The 16,212-nt window shown below is 36.5% G+C and overlaps 4 protein-coding genes across 7 annotated transcripts in view; 2 read left to right on the forward strand and 2 right to left on the reverse strand.

Annotated features, from left to right (window-relative positions):
- The window catches only part of LOC116162655 (E3 ubiquitin-protein ligase HERC2-like), a 57,671-nt gene extending 50,472 nt beyond the window's left edge, over positions 1 to 7,199 (forward strand). For all 3 annotated transcript variants that reach the window (XM_031476308.1, XM_031476309.1, XM_031476310.1), the window contains 11 exons: positions 97 to 368; positions 415 to 626; positions 674 to 875; positions 922 to 1,099; positions 4,717 to 4,970; positions 5,022 to 5,746; positions 5,795 to 5,989; positions 6,036 to 6,339; positions 6,390 to 6,553; positions 6,603 to 6,847; positions 6,894 to 7,199. In XM_031476308.1, the coding sequence (XP_031332168.1) occupies positions 97 to 368; positions 415 to 626; positions 674 to 875; positions 922 to 1,099; positions 4,717 to 4,970; positions 5,022 to 5,746; positions 5,795 to 5,989; positions 6,036 to 6,339; positions 6,390 to 6,553; positions 6,603 to 6,847; positions 6,894 to 7,058 (2,916 nt within the window). In that variant the 3' untranslated portion in view covers positions 7,059 to 7,199. The remainder of the gene's footprint in view (positions 1 to 96; positions 369 to 414; positions 627 to 673; positions 876 to 921; positions 1,100 to 4,716; positions 4,971 to 5,021; positions 5,747 to 5,794; positions 5,990 to 6,035; positions 6,340 to 6,389; positions 6,554 to 6,602; positions 6,848 to 6,893) is intronic.
- A 608-nt stretch (positions 7,200 to 7,807) lies between these two features.
- On the forward strand, positions 7,808 to 12,837 carry LOC116162657 (cytokine receptor-like factor 3). 2 transcript variants are annotated; one of them, XM_031476313.1, is made up of 7 exons: positions 7,808 to 8,219; positions 8,268 to 8,558; positions 11,347 to 11,477; positions 11,522 to 11,675; positions 11,721 to 11,989; positions 12,030 to 12,203; positions 12,248 to 12,837. In XM_031476313.1, the coding sequence occupies exons 1-7, from the start codon at positions 8,024 to 8,026 to the stop codon at positions 12,401 to 12,403; spliced, it is 1,371 nt and encodes a 456-aa protein (XP_031332173.1). In that variant the 5' UTR covers positions 7,808 to 8,023; the 3' UTR covers positions 12,404 to 12,837. The 2 variants fall into 2 exon arrangements, with proteins under 2 accessions (XP_031332173.1, XP_031332174.1); XM_031476314.1 differs by having other exon boundaries at positions 7,809 to 8,219; positions 12,130 to 12,203; positions 12,248 to 12,387.
- On the reverse strand, positions 9,638 to 10,850 carry LOC116162659 (tRNA (adenine(58)-N(1))-methyltransferase catalytic subunit TRMT61A-like). The gene has a single exon (XM_031476317.1). The coding sequence runs from the start codon at positions 10,812 to 10,814 to the stop codon at positions 9,855 to 9,857; it is 960 nt and encodes a 319-aa protein (XP_031332177.1). The 5' UTR covers positions 10,815 to 10,850; the 3' UTR covers positions 9,638 to 9,854.
- A 1,253-nt stretch (positions 12,838 to 14,090) lies between the features above and the next one.
- LOC116163950 lies at positions 14,091 to 16,204 on the reverse strand. Its single transcript, XM_031478078.1, has 4 exons — positions 15,340 to 16,204; positions 14,348 to 15,273; positions 14,190 to 14,272; positions 14,091 to 14,124 (listed from the first exon to the last, which is right to left on the reverse strand). Exons 1-4 carry the CDS (start codon positions 15,551 to 15,553, stop codon positions 14,091 to 14,093), a joined length of 1,257 nt encoding a protein of 418 aa, XP_031333938.1. The 5' UTR covers positions 15,554 to 16,204.
- Between the last annotated feature and the right edge of the window lie 8 nt (positions 16,205 to 16,212).

A 16,212-nucleotide genomic window follows, 5' to 3' on the forward strand; every position in this document is an offset into this window, starting at 1 on the left:
TTAACAGGTCTGTTTAATGAAAGGAAGGTGACCTTTGAAAGCATCATTAAAAGTGGTCCAGCTTACTCTACCACTTTTGCAAAACGATACCCTTAGGTGTTAATTGCATTGGCGTGTGACTTGGAGTTGGACAAAATAGTAGGCATTGTTGATAATCACAAGTGGTCCTGGTTTAGAAGGTACTGCCACGCTGCCAGGGTTGCCAAGGCGTTAATACATCGAAGTGCTTTACCTCAGAATTTTTGCCAGGAAGTTAGAAAAAAGCTAGCTGCTATTACGCCCGATGGTACCACCGAGGTATGGGAGCACGAAAAGCACGATCTGTTCAAACGGGAACAGGATGAGCAGCTGCTGGTTTGGCTGAACAGGTAGGTGTTTGTACCATTGACATTCTCTTAGAACGTTGCTTTAAAGACGCCCAGAAGATTGGACGCTGTCGTGGGGAGGCTCGGGAACTATATACGGTTGGGGTCATAACCATCGTGGTCAGTTGGGTGGTATTGAAGGGGGTAAAGTAAAAGTTCCCACGGTGTGTGAGGCTTTATCCAGCTTGCGACCCGTTCAAATTGTTGGCGGGGAGCAAACACTAACCGCTGTTACAGCAGATGGAAAAGTGTATGCAACCGGTAAGGTTTTAGCATGTCTGTTTCGACATTTATCGTTAACTGTTTAGGTTATGGAGCCGGTGGTCGTTTGGGAATTGGAGGAACTGATTCCGTATCAGTCCCTACTTTGGTTGAGCCGATACAGCACATTTTTATTAAGAAAGTTGCAGTGAATTCCGGTGGTAAACATTGTTTAGCATTGACCGCTGATAATGATGTTTATTCTTGGGGTGAAGGAGACGATGGCAAGTTAGGTCATGGCAGCAGAAAGTAATTCATTTTTTAATTGCCCAAATAATGGTTATGTGTTTTTTAGTGGATGTGAACGTCCGAAAGTTGTAGAGGCACTGCAAGGTTATGAAATTATTGATATTGCATGTGGTGGAGCTCATTCTGCAGCTATTACAAGCTCTGGACAGCTATTTACATGGGGTAAAGGACGGTATGGCAGATTAGGTCATGGCGATAGCGAAGATCAATTAAAACCCAAGCTTGTAAGTAAAGTAATAGACACTAGTGCTGTGCAAAAAAACGACTAATCGATAACTTATCGATTAATCGGCTACTGATAAATTAAAAAAATTTATCGATTAATCGATAAATTAGGCAATTAAAAGTAGTGCTTTCCACAGAAACGATTAATCGATAATTATTAATAATTATCGATTAATCAACTTTCGATTAATAGATAGTGGATTAATTTTTTAAAAAATGGTTAACTAATCGGTAATTTATCGAAAATTATTGAAAAATGTATCGATTAATTGTAATTTTATAATAATAATAATAATAATAATAATGTAAATACTCTATGATAGTGCTGCGACTATATCAGATTCATCAAGTAGTGTAGATAAAACGAACACTAAAGAAACAAAACAAAAACATGTACTACAAAAGAAAAAAAGTAGTAATAGTTACAGGTGCCATTCCGCACATAAAAATTCATCGACAGAATAAAAAGGGTGTAATTTAAGGTATTTACTTACCTCATTTTTTAATTTTAATTTAATTTAATTTTAAAGGATTGGTCGATAAATCGATAATCTACCGATTAATCTTACATCGATTTATCGCAAAAGCAAGTAAGAGCATTCGGGAATTGGCATGACACTTATAAAATATGATCACAATTCACAACCTACTTTAGGCTGGTTGATGTGAATTAGATACATACTATTATGCTTAATTACCGTTTCTGTTAAAAACTAATAATTTTGAGGTTATTGAAGGATGTACCAAATTTTTGAGGATTATTGTCTAGTTCTAGTTGATCACCTTTGATTTCAGAAAACTACGGAATACCTATACTTGTTTTAATATTTTCCAAAACATCCTGTTTTTATTTAAATTATCAATATCAATACCAAATAACCAAAATTGTTAACGAGTGTATCCATTGAGAATATATTTATATCAATAGGATTTATGAAAAAGTATCCATAGTTTTCTCTCGATGAATATCGCTATTCGATTAATCAATAACAATCAGAGATCGACAATTTTCGACAGATTTCAATAATCTATTATTATCGACAATTAACGATTTTTATTAAAAGTTAGCGATAATTATCAAAAGTTATCGATAAGTATAAAAAGTCATCGATCATTATCGAATAATCGTTAATCGATAATTATCGGACTAAACAGATTTATTGATAAATCGATAACAATTTCATTTATTCGCCCAGCACTAATAGACACTACTCTTTAGGAAACGCGAGTTCCAAAGAAACAAATACAACTGTCTACATCCCTATGAATAATTAAGTTACAAACTCTAAAATCGTCTGCACAGATGGCGTTTAAAGTACAACGTAGGCTACCTCCACCTCAAACTTATTACAGTTAAATCGGTTGGTGCTGCAAATGATTTATGCACCAATTTCAATCAGTAGATTCCTGAAGTACACATAAAGGCTCCCCCAAACCAATGCGAATTATTCGCAGCTGCAGCGATAGCGAACATTCCGCGACGACAGCGGCAGTGAAATTCGCCTAGTGCCTCACACTTTAGCGAATAAATCGTACAAAATGAACATTTACTTATTCATTAATTTTCACGTTTCTTATTAAACCTTGAAGGCAAAACGAAATTGGCAGTAAAATTGTTTTCATCGCAATGAGTGTTTAAAATGTTTGCCTAAACTGCAAGGCAGTGGCGTAACAACTTTCATATAGAAATATGTTGTAGACAGTCGATATTTACCGAGTTATATAGTATATTCCAAACATAAGGGACACCCTGTATATATTTAAAATATAATATATAAAAATATATATTTAAAAGGAGTATGTACTTTAAACGCGAAGTGAAGGTATGGGGTACCTGTACATATCTACCTTGATGAGAGCGAAAAGAGACATGCTATTGAATATGAGCCGGATCAAAAGTCTGGTTTCCGAATACGAGCCAAGTGGCAAATAATTTCCCTACTAAAAATCGTATACGATCCTTCGTATCTTGTTCGTGAGCTAACGTCACGTCATGTGAAACTAACAAAACTTTAATATTATAATATTTGCAGCTGAAGAATAGCTGTTTTGAACTAACCCGAGCTTGATTAAATCGGCTTAGCCGTTTGGAAGATACAGGGTGTTTTTTACGGAAACCTTTGAATACCCCCCACCACTTCATTTTTAGAGATACAGCAAAAATTGTCAAACAAACAAGGTTCAGATTATCGTCGACTTCAAAGACCGGGCATTTTTTTGTTAGGTTAATATAGCGGAATTCAGACGAAACATCACTTTTTTAGATTGCAGTTACGCCCCCTAGCGGCCATTTCAGGAACTTAAAAATATCTTCCAGGTTTTTCTCGTGGCCGTTTTAGTAATAACTTTTTTACCGCAAGCCTCTACGATGGACAGGTTCCCAGATACAGTACCTGGCATTCTTATTTGGCCACCCTGTACAGTTTTATAGATAAAATGAGGTTGTACAAAAGACTTACTCATGAGTAAAAATTTAGAAGAAAGAAAAATATCAAATAAGAATGTCCCAACTAAATAGACACAATTACCGATTGTACAAGTTTGTATCGGAGAAAATGTGCGAAATGGAAAACACATGTAACTTTAAAATGAACGTTAAATGAATTTATTTATTTATCTAAACAATAGTTAACAAAATACTTTCATGATAATTAACAGGACTTTTGCATGTATATAATCTGCGTATAAGTATAATTTTCTGATTACTAAATTTTAAACCGGAATAGTTTACTGTAAGTTTTTCGGTAGTTAACTAACATCCATTTCCGATTTTAGGCGCCACGATTATGTTGCATACAGAACACATTTTCTAAAATGCACGTTAATAATTACCTCCTCGACAACCGATCCAAAAAATGCTAAGCAACCGCCCCTTTAAAAGCCCTTAAGACGTCTTAACAATAGTTCAGTTCTTAAAAAGCTTAAGATCATGCAATGGATCATCATCAAGGTCAAAATACAAAAGTTTGTTTAATGTCCACTAGGCCGTAGTAATTTTAATTATACCGGGTAGATCATAAACGCGTGGCACACCAATATTGCATTTTTTTAATGGAACACCATGTATATTATTCGATATTTCAATTCTTCGTACCCAATGTACCTAAATGCAACTGTTTCCGAGTTAAAATAATTAAAAGTTGTTTAACATTTTATTTTCCTTAATAAGGCAGCATTCAGTTGTTTTTCATTTTTTAACAATTTCTATTAAAGCTTCCGTTTTTGACATTTTGTTTTGCTTGCGAAACAGAAATCGCGCGATATGAACGAAACAAAAATCTCGACGAAAAAATCGTTGCACAATCGCAGTTGCAACGGCAAACTGACGCGTATGTCTGAGCGTTTCCATAAGCCGCAATATAATTACAATGGAGCGAATTTTTGGCCGCGAAAAATTCGCTGCCACTGCGAATAATTCGCGTTGGTTTGAGGTAGCCTTAAAAGTGCCTGTTTCAAAATTTTTTTGCAAAAGTCACGATAATTGTCACAAGTTGACTTACGGCTTACGGTTTTTATCAGTGCTGTCAGACAGCAACTTGCGTGCGAAAACTTGCCAATCTATTCGCGCCTTTACAAAAGTGCAAAATACCTATAAGTGTGAAATTAAACATTTTAGATTGAAGCATTGCTGGGATATCGAGTTACAGACGTTGCGTGCGGTTCTGGAGATGCGCAAACGTTGTGTATCACAGACGACGATAATGTGTGGTCTTGGGGAGACGGTGACTACGGTAAATTAGGTCGTGGTGGTTCAGACGGTTGCAAAGTTCCCATGAAAATTGAAAGTCTAGCGGGCTTAGGAGTTATCAAGGTCGAGTGTGGTTCGCAATTTTCAGTTGCTTTAACTCGTTCCGGTAGTATTTACACTTGGTACGTATGCGTGGTTTCGCTGAACCCAATTTTATTGGACTCTCTTTGAAGGGGAAAGGGTGATTATCATAGACTCGGACATGGAACCGATGATCACGTGAGAAGACCTAAGAAGGTGGCTGCCTTGCAAGGCAAGCGAATAATTAGTATCGCAACAGGGTCTTTGCATTGTGTGGCTTGCTCGGATGAAGGAGAAGTATTCACTTGGGGTGACAATGATGAAGGACAACTGGGAGATGGCACTACAAATGCAATTCAGCGTCCTCGTTTGGTTACGGTCTTGCAAGGAAAGAAAATAACCAATGTTGCCTGTGGTTCCGCACACACTTTAGCTTGGTCGATAAACAACGCGAACTCGTGCTCTCATCTGCCCGCGCAAGCGCCACTTGAGTATGACTTACTGCGCGACGTATCCATGCTTGTACTACATCGACGATTGATTTTGCTTCATCACTTTGCCGAATTAATATGTCCGTGCATTGCCATGTTTCCAATTACGGGCGCCGGATCTCTTTCAGAATTACGCAACATACTTGTCTATTCCATCAAAGAAGCCACATTCCGAAAGGTCATCCAATCAACAATGGTTCGTGATAAACAGCATGGACCCGTTATTGAATTAAACAGAATACAAGTCAAACGGGCTCGAAAAGGAGGCGGTTTGGCCGGCATCGATGGGATGAAGTCTGTATTTGGACAGATGGTTTCAAAATTACCATTGCTTACCTCGGAAGCACTGGCCTTACCTCATCGTGTGTGGAAAGTTAAATTTATCGGTACAAATCCTTGCACTATTATTGCATTATTTTAAATGCTGTTTGTAGGTGAAAGTGTGGATGACTGTGGCGGGGGTTACAGTGAAAGTATTGCCGAAATGTGTGACGAACTACAAAATGGTTCACTTCCGTTATTAATTCCCACACCAAACGGTCGAGACGAGGCGGGCACTAATCGTGACTGCTTTTTACTAAATCCCACTGCTAAAACATGTCTGCACCTGAACATGTTTCGATTTCTAGGTAATTAATAGCTCAATATCAACATTTTACTAACATTTCTCTGCAGGAGTGTTAATGGGTATTGCCATTCGGACCGGATCACCATTAAGCATCAACTTGGCAGAACCGATGTGGAAACTTTTAGCAGGAATGGAATTGACCCCCGGCGATTTAACCGAAATGGATAGAGATTATGTGCCGGGATTGTTATGCATTCGTGACATGACATCGGACGAACGTCTTTTTCAAAATTTGGAAATGCCATTCTCTACACCCTCTTCGTGCGGTACAGACGTTCCTCTTAGTTCTAAGTACAAGAGGATCACTCACGAAAATCGATTGGAATATGTCCGTCTCGCTTTGAATTTCAGGTACATTTAATGTTAAATTTAATAGGTTTTCTAACTACTTAACGTTTCAGATTGCACGAATTTGACGAACAGGTAAAAGCGGTACGTGACGGTTTATCTCGTGTCATTCCTGTTCCACTATTGTCATTGTTTAATGCCTATGAATTAGAAACGATGGTGTGTGGTTCACCCGACATACCACTTGCTTTATTAAAGTCAGTTGCCACATATAAAGGTAATGCTCGGGCAATATTTTAAAATCGTTGCTAAACTACCAATTTTAGGCGTAGATAGTAGCGCCCCCTTAGTGCAATGGTTTTGGGAAGTTATGGAAGAATTTTCTAACCAAGAAAGATCTTTATTTCTAAGATTCGTCTGGGGACGTACTCGTTTACCGCGCACTATTGCCGATTTTAGGGGCCGCGATTTTGTTATTCAAGTATTGGATAAGTATAGCCCGCCCGATCATTTCCTACCCGAAAGCTACACTTGCTTTTTTCTGTTAAAGATGCCTAGATATTCTTGCAAAGTTAGTAAAAGAGGGAAGTTTTAGTGTAGTAAATATCGTTTTTTAGATTGTACTGCAAGAAAAATTGAAATATGCCATCCATTTTTGCAAATCGATCGATACCGATGAGTACGCAAGAGTGGCAATGGCCGGTGATATTGCTGTTAGTTCAAGCTCTGATGCTGAAAGTGATCCGGAAATGGATAGCATTGCTAGTCACGAACCGTTATAATTTGCCGTCCAGATTATCTTCTCATTTATTTATTTTTATATAATGTACATATTTATGTTATGCCAATTTATTTCAGTGCAACTTCAAGTCAATTTTGATAGTAAATTCATATTTAACAAAATATTCTTTTTTTTTAAATTTCGTATCTGTTATACTTATAAAGCTTTTGGAATATAATAAAATGTCGATCTCAATTAATGTTGTCTTAGTATATATTACATAGAACATCTCGGTCAATTATGGCTCTTGTATCTTTTGGCAAGTGTCCTAATGAATCATTATCAACTGCGCGAAAAGACACCTCTACAATATGGGATCAGCTTTGAAGAAGACTCATTTTTCCAAGACGAATAAAAACTCATTTGCATATATAGGTATAGTAGGCCACTGTGATATAAAAAGTGAACGCCTAGCACGGGTTCTTTAGGGGAATAAAGAAGCCTTCGGGAATGCTACAAAGATACTGTTTCCCTGGAGGAATCTAGATTTCTTCAAACAGATTGACATCCTAAGGGAGTGATACTAAAACTACCTACAATAGACTTTAAGTCTTCGCTTCGGTACAAGACCGATGTGTGTATAATCAATGCAGATAAGAAACAGTTCTCTGAGAATTGCAATAGTGTATGCCGCATCCTGTATTTATAAGTAGGGTTGCCAACTACATAATCTGCCAGTGATTTAAAAATATTGAAAAATTTAAAGGTCAAATGTCAAATGTCGATCGCTAGTGCAACCCAAATCACATTCACCGACCTTAGTTTGCGCTTCCTGATTTTACGTTAAAAAAAAAAATTCGAAGAAATTTCGGCTTAAATGTTTCCTAAATAAGTAATTATAGTTTTACGGTTCTAATTAACAGTACGTTAAGCAGCCAAAATGTGGGGTTCTGTAAACATGAGTACCTAAAGTCTTCTGTTTACTGTTTTTGAGAGACTGAACTGTTCTACATAAAACACGGCGATATGGCAGAAAATAATTGCGAACTCAATCAAGACGACATTATCATTAACGATCAAGATGGTCTCCCGAATGTACATCCAAATTTGCTTGCAGAGGCCACAGTTGATAGTCCAGATCGTACCACCGACGACGAATTTGAGGATCTACCAACGTCATTAATCGTCACTAACATTCACGATGATGTCTTCATAAACCCCGGTAATTATTACGTTTAATATAATCAGATAATTAAATTTTGAGTTGTAGATCGCAAAACAGAACTAGAGGAATTATTTCGTATGTACGATTCTGAAGTTACATTTCAATGGTTGCGCAGTTTTAAGCGTTTACGTGTAAACTTTCAAACCCCATTGGCAGCAGCGAGCGCTCGCATACAATTGCATCAATACCCAATCAAAGAATCTGTAATTACTTGTTACTTTGCTCAACCGGTTACGCCAGTCAAGAACAGCAGCTTGCAACCGCCCGCACCCTTTAAACAGTTCCTCATTTCGCCGCCCTCATCTCCGCCACTCGACTGGGAACCTCGTCCCGAAGGTGAGCCCATAATTAATCATGATCTTTTAGCCGCACTGGCAACCTTAACCCCCGGTTCATCTCATGAAGTACATCCGCCGAGCCCCGGACAACCGGGTATCGTTGTCCACACCGCTCTCGGTGCTGTCGCCGAATCTGACGCGAAGCCAAAAATTATTCAAACTAGTTGCCCGCAACGGAGTTAACTTTTCTGTGTTTCACTTATTCTCATTGTGAGCAGTAACGTAACACTTAAAGATTCATTTTAGTGTATGTAACATCTGGCATAGTTTATTGTGAAATTGACATTGTTACTGCGTTATTCTTGTTAAGTGAAGTAAATTGTTGTGATATTACGAATTAAGAATCAACATAAGTAGAGGTTATAGACTCATCAATTGTTAGTACTCATTTTTGACTCCATTGACTTGGCCACCCTTTCTTTTTTTACAAAAGTTTTGTGGTAGTTATATGTCGATTGTGCCATCAAAAAATTATTTTGTTACTATTCACGAGGAAAAAAAGTGAAGATGCCAAGTAACACTATCTCACAGTATGTGCTTTTCCATTTTTTTCTTGACTTGGTGTTTGTTATGTGGTTTATCTCAATTATGGTTTAAGAGATAATTTTGATAGGGTGGCACTTCCGGTTAGATCAGAAATTGATTTTAAATGGCATGTCTCTTTTTTTAAATTTTTTTCATTCTTAATTAGAAATATAAAATTAGTGGTTTTTGCGAATAAAAATGTTTAATCAGAAATAATGAGAGTTCATACTGTTTGAATGGAAAACTTTCACGCATATTTTTCCATAATTAAATTCCACCTCGTGTTGTTAGAAAATGGGCTAATTACAAAAACAACGAAAACTAATTTTTTTAATATAATGCCTATTTTTCATTACAGCAGTTGAAAGCCCGACCAACTTCACATTGTGCCAGTATAAAAAATTATTAGTTGTCTTTCAGGTAAAATATTTCCCGAATTCGAAAATAGTTTTTTTTATCTATGTCACAAAACTTTCCTAGAAAAAGCAATTGGAAAAACGGACTGTTAATTTTATAAATGGTGACAGCACAAAACTTTTATAGAAGAAAGAATGTGGGATAGCATAAGTTAATGGAGCCCTCATTCTTATTTATTTAGGGCCCTTTATATAAAATTGCATAACCTACAGTTTAATGCATTCAAATTCAGATTTATTTTAAAATTCATTTCAAACAAAAGATACAGTTGGACCTTAGAATTCTATACCTATACTACATTTATCTAATCCATGGTGAATAAACATTTAATTTAACAGATTTTTTACTTATGCTACGTTTGTATTAGCGTGCTATCGTCTTCGGTTCTGGCCCAAATAGGAGGTAGTGTGGCAAAAGTTAAGAATCCAGTATGCCCAGGTTGAGTAAGAGGCGGTACAGCTGTAACAGTTCTAACCACCTCTTTTTCATTCTTCTCTTGCGAATCTTCACTTTTTTTCACTCTAACAAAGTCTAAATTTAAAATGGGAATCGATCTGGTTTGAATTGAATATTGCGTTTGCACCACTTCCATAGTTTGTATTTCGTGAAATCCTAATGTTGATAGTGATATACATGTTTTCTGTACCTGCTCGATACAAGGAGAGAACGAGCAGATTCTGCCTCCTGTTTGTTTTATCGCTAATTTTGAATGTGGTACTGCCAACCAAGGATGAGGAAGATCTAAAAAGACGGCATCCGCTTTGTGCAGAAGTTCAGATCCGAAACCCTCACTGCACACATCTCTTTTTTGCACAGTGACCCACTGACTTAAACCGTGCTCTTTAAATTCTTCTTCTGCAGTTTGCACACGCAGTTCGTGAAAATCAAAGGTAAATACATGACCATGTGGCTTCACAGATCGTACGAGAGCATGCGATAACGATCCACTCCCGGTACCACTTTCAATAACAATACTGCCAGGGGCCAACTCCAACTGCAAGATTATCATACTAATATCTGGTGTGTAAATAATTTGAGTACGATGAGGTAAAGTTAACGTCCATAACTCCGGCGTTGGCTGCAGCACGTATCCCCATCCTTTACTTAATTTTATTTTCGCACCATACTCTACCCCTATTAAGTCTGCACATTTTAAGGCACCATACTGTGTTTGAAAAATATTTTCAATAAGAACACCCTTCTTGCTGACAGTTTTGGCCTCCGCTTTTACGCTATAAATTTGATGAATAGTAAGATACAGAATAACGGTATCCCCTTCGTTAATTTTACTTTTAATACCATCAAAGCTCATTGTAGGGAGCACTTGCTTTATTGTTGAGGTTAAGTATGTAATAGTTCAAACTTCAAACTAGTAGACCAAATAGCTGTAGTAGTTCAAACTGTTTACAATTTAAAAATAGGTTAGAAACAAATAAATTTTTAAAAATAATGGTGACTCACTGAAAATATGGATGAGAACAACATTAAAGCAAATTTGAAAGCTGCCAATGAATACCTACAACTTTTAACTAACTTACAGGTCGAAATAGGGAACGCGGAGCAGCAAATAAATACGACAGCCAAAGAAACCGAATCCGAAATTACTACTGTATTTTCCCATTTAGTAACTGAAATAACTAATAGTTTAATAAACCGTCGAGATGAATTGATCAACAACGCGCAAGAAGTACAAAGAAAAGGTGTTCTCCCGCTACGACAATGTCAAACAATTATTAACAACAAAATAGCAAATACGAAATCTTTCATTAATGAAGGCAATGATCTATTAAAATCGGCGAATAAAAAAGGTTTGGTGGAGTTTAATAGAAAGTCCACTCTTTTAGGTAGTTTACCCGAGGTCCCCCCTTTAAAAGAAGTTCCCTATATATCGTTTCATTATGATACCAATGAGGAAAGCAATTTAACTAACATTTGTCGTCAGTTTGGTGATGTCATACACATTTCACCAGTTCAGGTAAGCAATACAGTCGATGACTGCCAAGTTTGATGGTTTTACAGATAACATCCTTGTTGGAACGTCCCGGAGCAATTTTAGTTGAATGGGCTATCTCGGAAAATGAAGATCACTTCGTCGATGTTCAAGATTATCATTTGCAATGGGCATTTGGGACTGTAAATAATCTAGAAAGCAATTTTCATACATGTTACATAGGTAATTAAACGAACTTTTAATTTCCTCTAACATTAACCACCGTAGGTCCTAATCTACAGTACTTGGTGAAAGACTTAAACTTGAACCAGAATTATTCATTTAGGGTGCGTTGTAAATATGAGGGTGACACTCAGTGGAGTCCCTGGTCTCTGCCACAAGTCTGCCAAACTACCATTAAATCGTTTTCGTGGGTAGAAACTGATAATTTCACATTGACTAACGATAATAAGATTGCCTTATCTTTGCTTAACACAACTTCATTCGTATGTAGTCGAAGAATTGAATTTAATGTGGGGTACTCGATTGAATTTACGGTAAGGAATTGTTTATCAGATTAGCGGTAAGTTTGTGTAGTTTTTAGAATGTGATGTAAATCTGAATGATAATTACGTGGGCCTGACTAGTGAAAGTACATTAAAAGGTTCAATCACTAATTCATCTTCTGTTTGTGTAGAGGCAAATGGAAGTATTTTTGGTTCTGGTGTGAAGAAAATTACAAGATTTCCACCTGTAATAAAAGGCAGCAAGGTAAATTTAAAAGGATGAGATTCTTTACGACCGTTTATTTTTAGATTTGCTTCAGTTGTGTTTATAGAGATGATAATAAGTTACGGATAAATATCGATTGTAACGAAAATCGTGTAACGTACGATTGGACTGTTGATCATCGTAATATATACATTGTCGCACAATTTAATTCTCCAAATTGGAAAATAATGATTGATTAATTTTGTTACGTTTACTTACAAATAAATACATGTTAACCTACAATGCTACTGGCACCACGTAAAGCTAAGTATCCTGCAGTTATATCCATTGGTAAACCTATTAGCGTACCATACTCTTCTTTATTGGCAAATCTAAGCCTCGTTTGAGGATCAGTGTATGGCGCCGGCAATCCAGATAGGTCAGAAAATTTCTCCGCAGGCTTAAATGACGGTGGCGCATTAATTGAGCTATAATGAACGTAGTTTTCGGGCCATTGCAAAGATCGTTCCGTTGAAATTATTTGTTTTAAAGATTTCCAAGCCCGTTTTTTATTGTTAGACTTTGAGGTGTGCTGGAAAGTTGTCGCTTTGAAAACCGGACGGATTTCACTTTTAATAAACTCCGTCATGGTGCTTATTACATTTTACAGATTTATCGGAATTTCAGTACATTTAATTTAGGTTATGTGTCATATGTATGAGGTTAGGGAATTTACTATTTAATTCCGTTTGCATCTAGGGTCCCAAGGCCAGATTTATGTATACAGGGTATTTAAAATAATAATAATAATAATAGCCATTTATTGAGTTGATACAGATTGGTTAAAAATAAAATTAATATAGATTTACCCTTATACTTTTGTACAACCCAATGGGGCGAAGTTCAGACACGTAGAATAAACTACCGTCTGTTCTACCACTTAACCCCTTCTCATTAGATTTTATACATTATAGAACTGTAATGGCAACAGATAAGCAGTTCATACCAACTAAAGCAAAAAATTGGGTAAATTTGAATGAGAAAATCATGAAATCAAAACCAAACTAAGAGAAATAAAAAAATAAATAAATAAAAAAGAAAAATGATATGAAATGATTATGGTACGAAAGTGATACTAGGAGCTAACTAAATCATAACTGACTCAGATATAATATCTTTTTAAAACGATTATTAAACTGTTTTACTGTACAGTTTTTCAGTTCATACGCAAGGGAGTTATGCAATAGTATCACTTCTGGTCTTGACTCTGCCAAAAAGCATCACGTAACATTTGGACATGTTTATTAACAACCCATGTCTTTCTGATGTTTTAATTAGGCGATCTAAGTCTACGTTTATTATTCTATTGGCTTGATTTATATCATACCCACCAAATGTATAAACCAATTGGGTATCGTCAGCGTATAAGTGATACGCACAATTGCTTAGAGATTTGGTAATCTGGCTAGTGTAGATCACATAAAGCAATGGTCCCAAAATGGATCCCTGAGGCACGCCATTGATCAAGGATAGCGGTTTAGACACATTATCCTTAAAAAAATGACGCGTTGAGTACGATGTCTAATATAATTTTCAACCATACGTGTCGACATGGCATCAAAACCAATATACCTAAGAACAGCGATCAATAAGTCATGATTAAGTCTGTCAAAAGCTTTAGAGTAGTCTAGTAAAATCAATACTGCTAGATGATTTCGATCAATGGCGGACATAATTGAGTCAGTAACATGCAAGAGTGCTGTATTGCAGCTATAGCCTGATCTAAAACCCGATTGCATTTCTGGTAAAATTCCTTCCTTCTCAATATAGCTTCTAATTTGAGCTGACATAATTTTCTCTAATACTTTAGATATACATGGCAATATGCTAATCGGGCGTAAATCACCATACCCATTTGGCACTTTTACCTTTGGTAAAGGTATAACATTAGCCACCTTCCAGGGTAACGGGAATGATCCATCTAATAAACAAGAGTTAATTATGTGCAAAATGTAGGGTAATAAACGTGGCAGACACAATTTCCACATATGTAAACTAATGTTATCAGATCCCGTAGAATTAGATTTAATAGCGTTAAACGCGCTTACGACATCGGATGTTGTAGCTATCTGAAATAAAAATGGTTGCTTAAATGTATTAACCCTGTTAGCATTATAAAAGTTTAGTAATTCAGTATCGCAAACTCCTCTAACACCCGAAAGTGTCGTAAACGCTTGGTTAAGTTTATCTACATCACAAAGAGCTGTAGGGATTTCACATTTGTTTCTCGAAGCAACTACACCCATCTGCCTCAATTTCCTCCATGTGGTTGATGATGTAATACCGCCATTATGGCAAGCATAGAGAATATAGGCTTTTTTCTCGGATCGCACCGCATGGGTAACATAATTACGCAGCTGTTTATAATAGTCCCAGTGACTTGGTTTTTTAGTTTGCCTAAATCTGGTGAGAGCTTTGTTTCTTAAAGATATCATAAACTTGATATTGTCGGTTAGCCAGGGGGCTGGCGGTCTGGTGATCTTAACAGTTTTACGACTTGCATGCTTATCAAATGTAGCTAGTATCCTTAAATTTAAAAAGTTTACCTTTTCGTCAATATTAGTTAATGCAAACATTTGATGCCAGTCATGTGACATGAGATCACTTTCAAATGCGGCAATATCAAATCTACGAAAGTCTCTGTAAGTGTAATAAGTAGGACTATAACTGTTTAAGCAGATTGTAGGAAATTTACAGTATACTAAGTGATGGTCTGAAATACCATCCATACAAGTTGCACCGGATTCTAATACATCAATGTCATCGGAAGTTACCATATAATCAATAAGTGTGCTACAAGTTTTACCAATCCGCGTCGGCACATCTATGATTTGTTTATGACCAAACGTGTGTAACAAAGACATCATCTGAATCGAAAGAGCGTGATCAACTTTCAATAGATCGATGTTTAGGTCTCCCATGTAAAGAATACGACTACCGTACGTTATCGCAATGGATAGTGAATCCTCAAAAGCTTCAAAGAATTCAGCACCTGCAAATTCCTGCCTTCTGTACATTACTCCGAGGACTAAATTTGTTTTATTCAGTTTTAAGTTAATCCACAGTTGTTCTAAAATTTGATTATTAGGATCTATGGGCAGTACATCAAAATGTAAATCGGTTCTTATGTACATACCTACCCCGCCCCCGCGAGTGGTAGTAATTCGGTCAATACGTATGAAATTGTATCCCGGAATCTGAATTACGTCAGTATTTATTTGATCCGTCAGCCAGGTTTCAGTAACTCCTAGTACGTCATAACTGGCTGCCTGCAACATATCTTTGAATTCTGAAAAATGTGCCAATAAAGAACGAACATTCAAATGTGCAATATTTAAGTACGCAAACATGACAATAACCTAAAATTATTATTCCATAACAAAACAAAATTTAACATCGGTGATTGATAAACATACAATAATCGAATGATAACCATTTCTTGATATAAAGGTGAATATATGGTTGACTAAACATAACATATAAAAAAAAAACAGTTTCAGAAGCAAAACTAACTCATACTAAAGACCCCCGGACTTAATAAGATCAAGATCCTCAGTGGATTGAATACAGCGAATAGGGGATTCTTCATCTCTCCTAGCGAAAATGTTTCCATTTTTGGTCCACGTAAACTTAAATTTCATCTCCTTTTGAAGTTGACGTAATTTAAAAAGCAGCTTTCTACGGTGCGGAGTCAGATTTTCGTTCACTTATATGGTGCTACCGATGGTCGTTCCTATATCTGTTGTGGATAAATTCCTTTTGACTTTCCGTTTGGCTAAAAACTCTTCTTTGGTGTAACGATTTACAAACTTACAGATAATCGCTGCATGATTTTTCTCACTTGGGGTTCTTAAACGATGGCAAACATCAATTGATTGTTTTGTTATTGGAATTGCGAGCGCTGATGCAATTTTTTGCACAATTGCGTAACTATCCTCTCCTTTCATATACGGCACTCCATGTATTTCAATAGAGTTTCGGCGGGTATACTGTTCCAGATTATCTATTT

Source organism: Photinus pyralis, unplaced genomic scaffold (assembly GCF_008802855.1).
Source record: "Photinus pyralis isolate 1611_PpyrPB1 unplaced genomic scaffold, Ppyr1.3 Ppyr1.4_LG2, whole genome shotgun sequence".
Lineage (NCBI taxonomy): Eukaryota > Metazoa > Arthropoda > Insecta > Coleoptera > Lampyridae > Photinus > Photinus pyralis.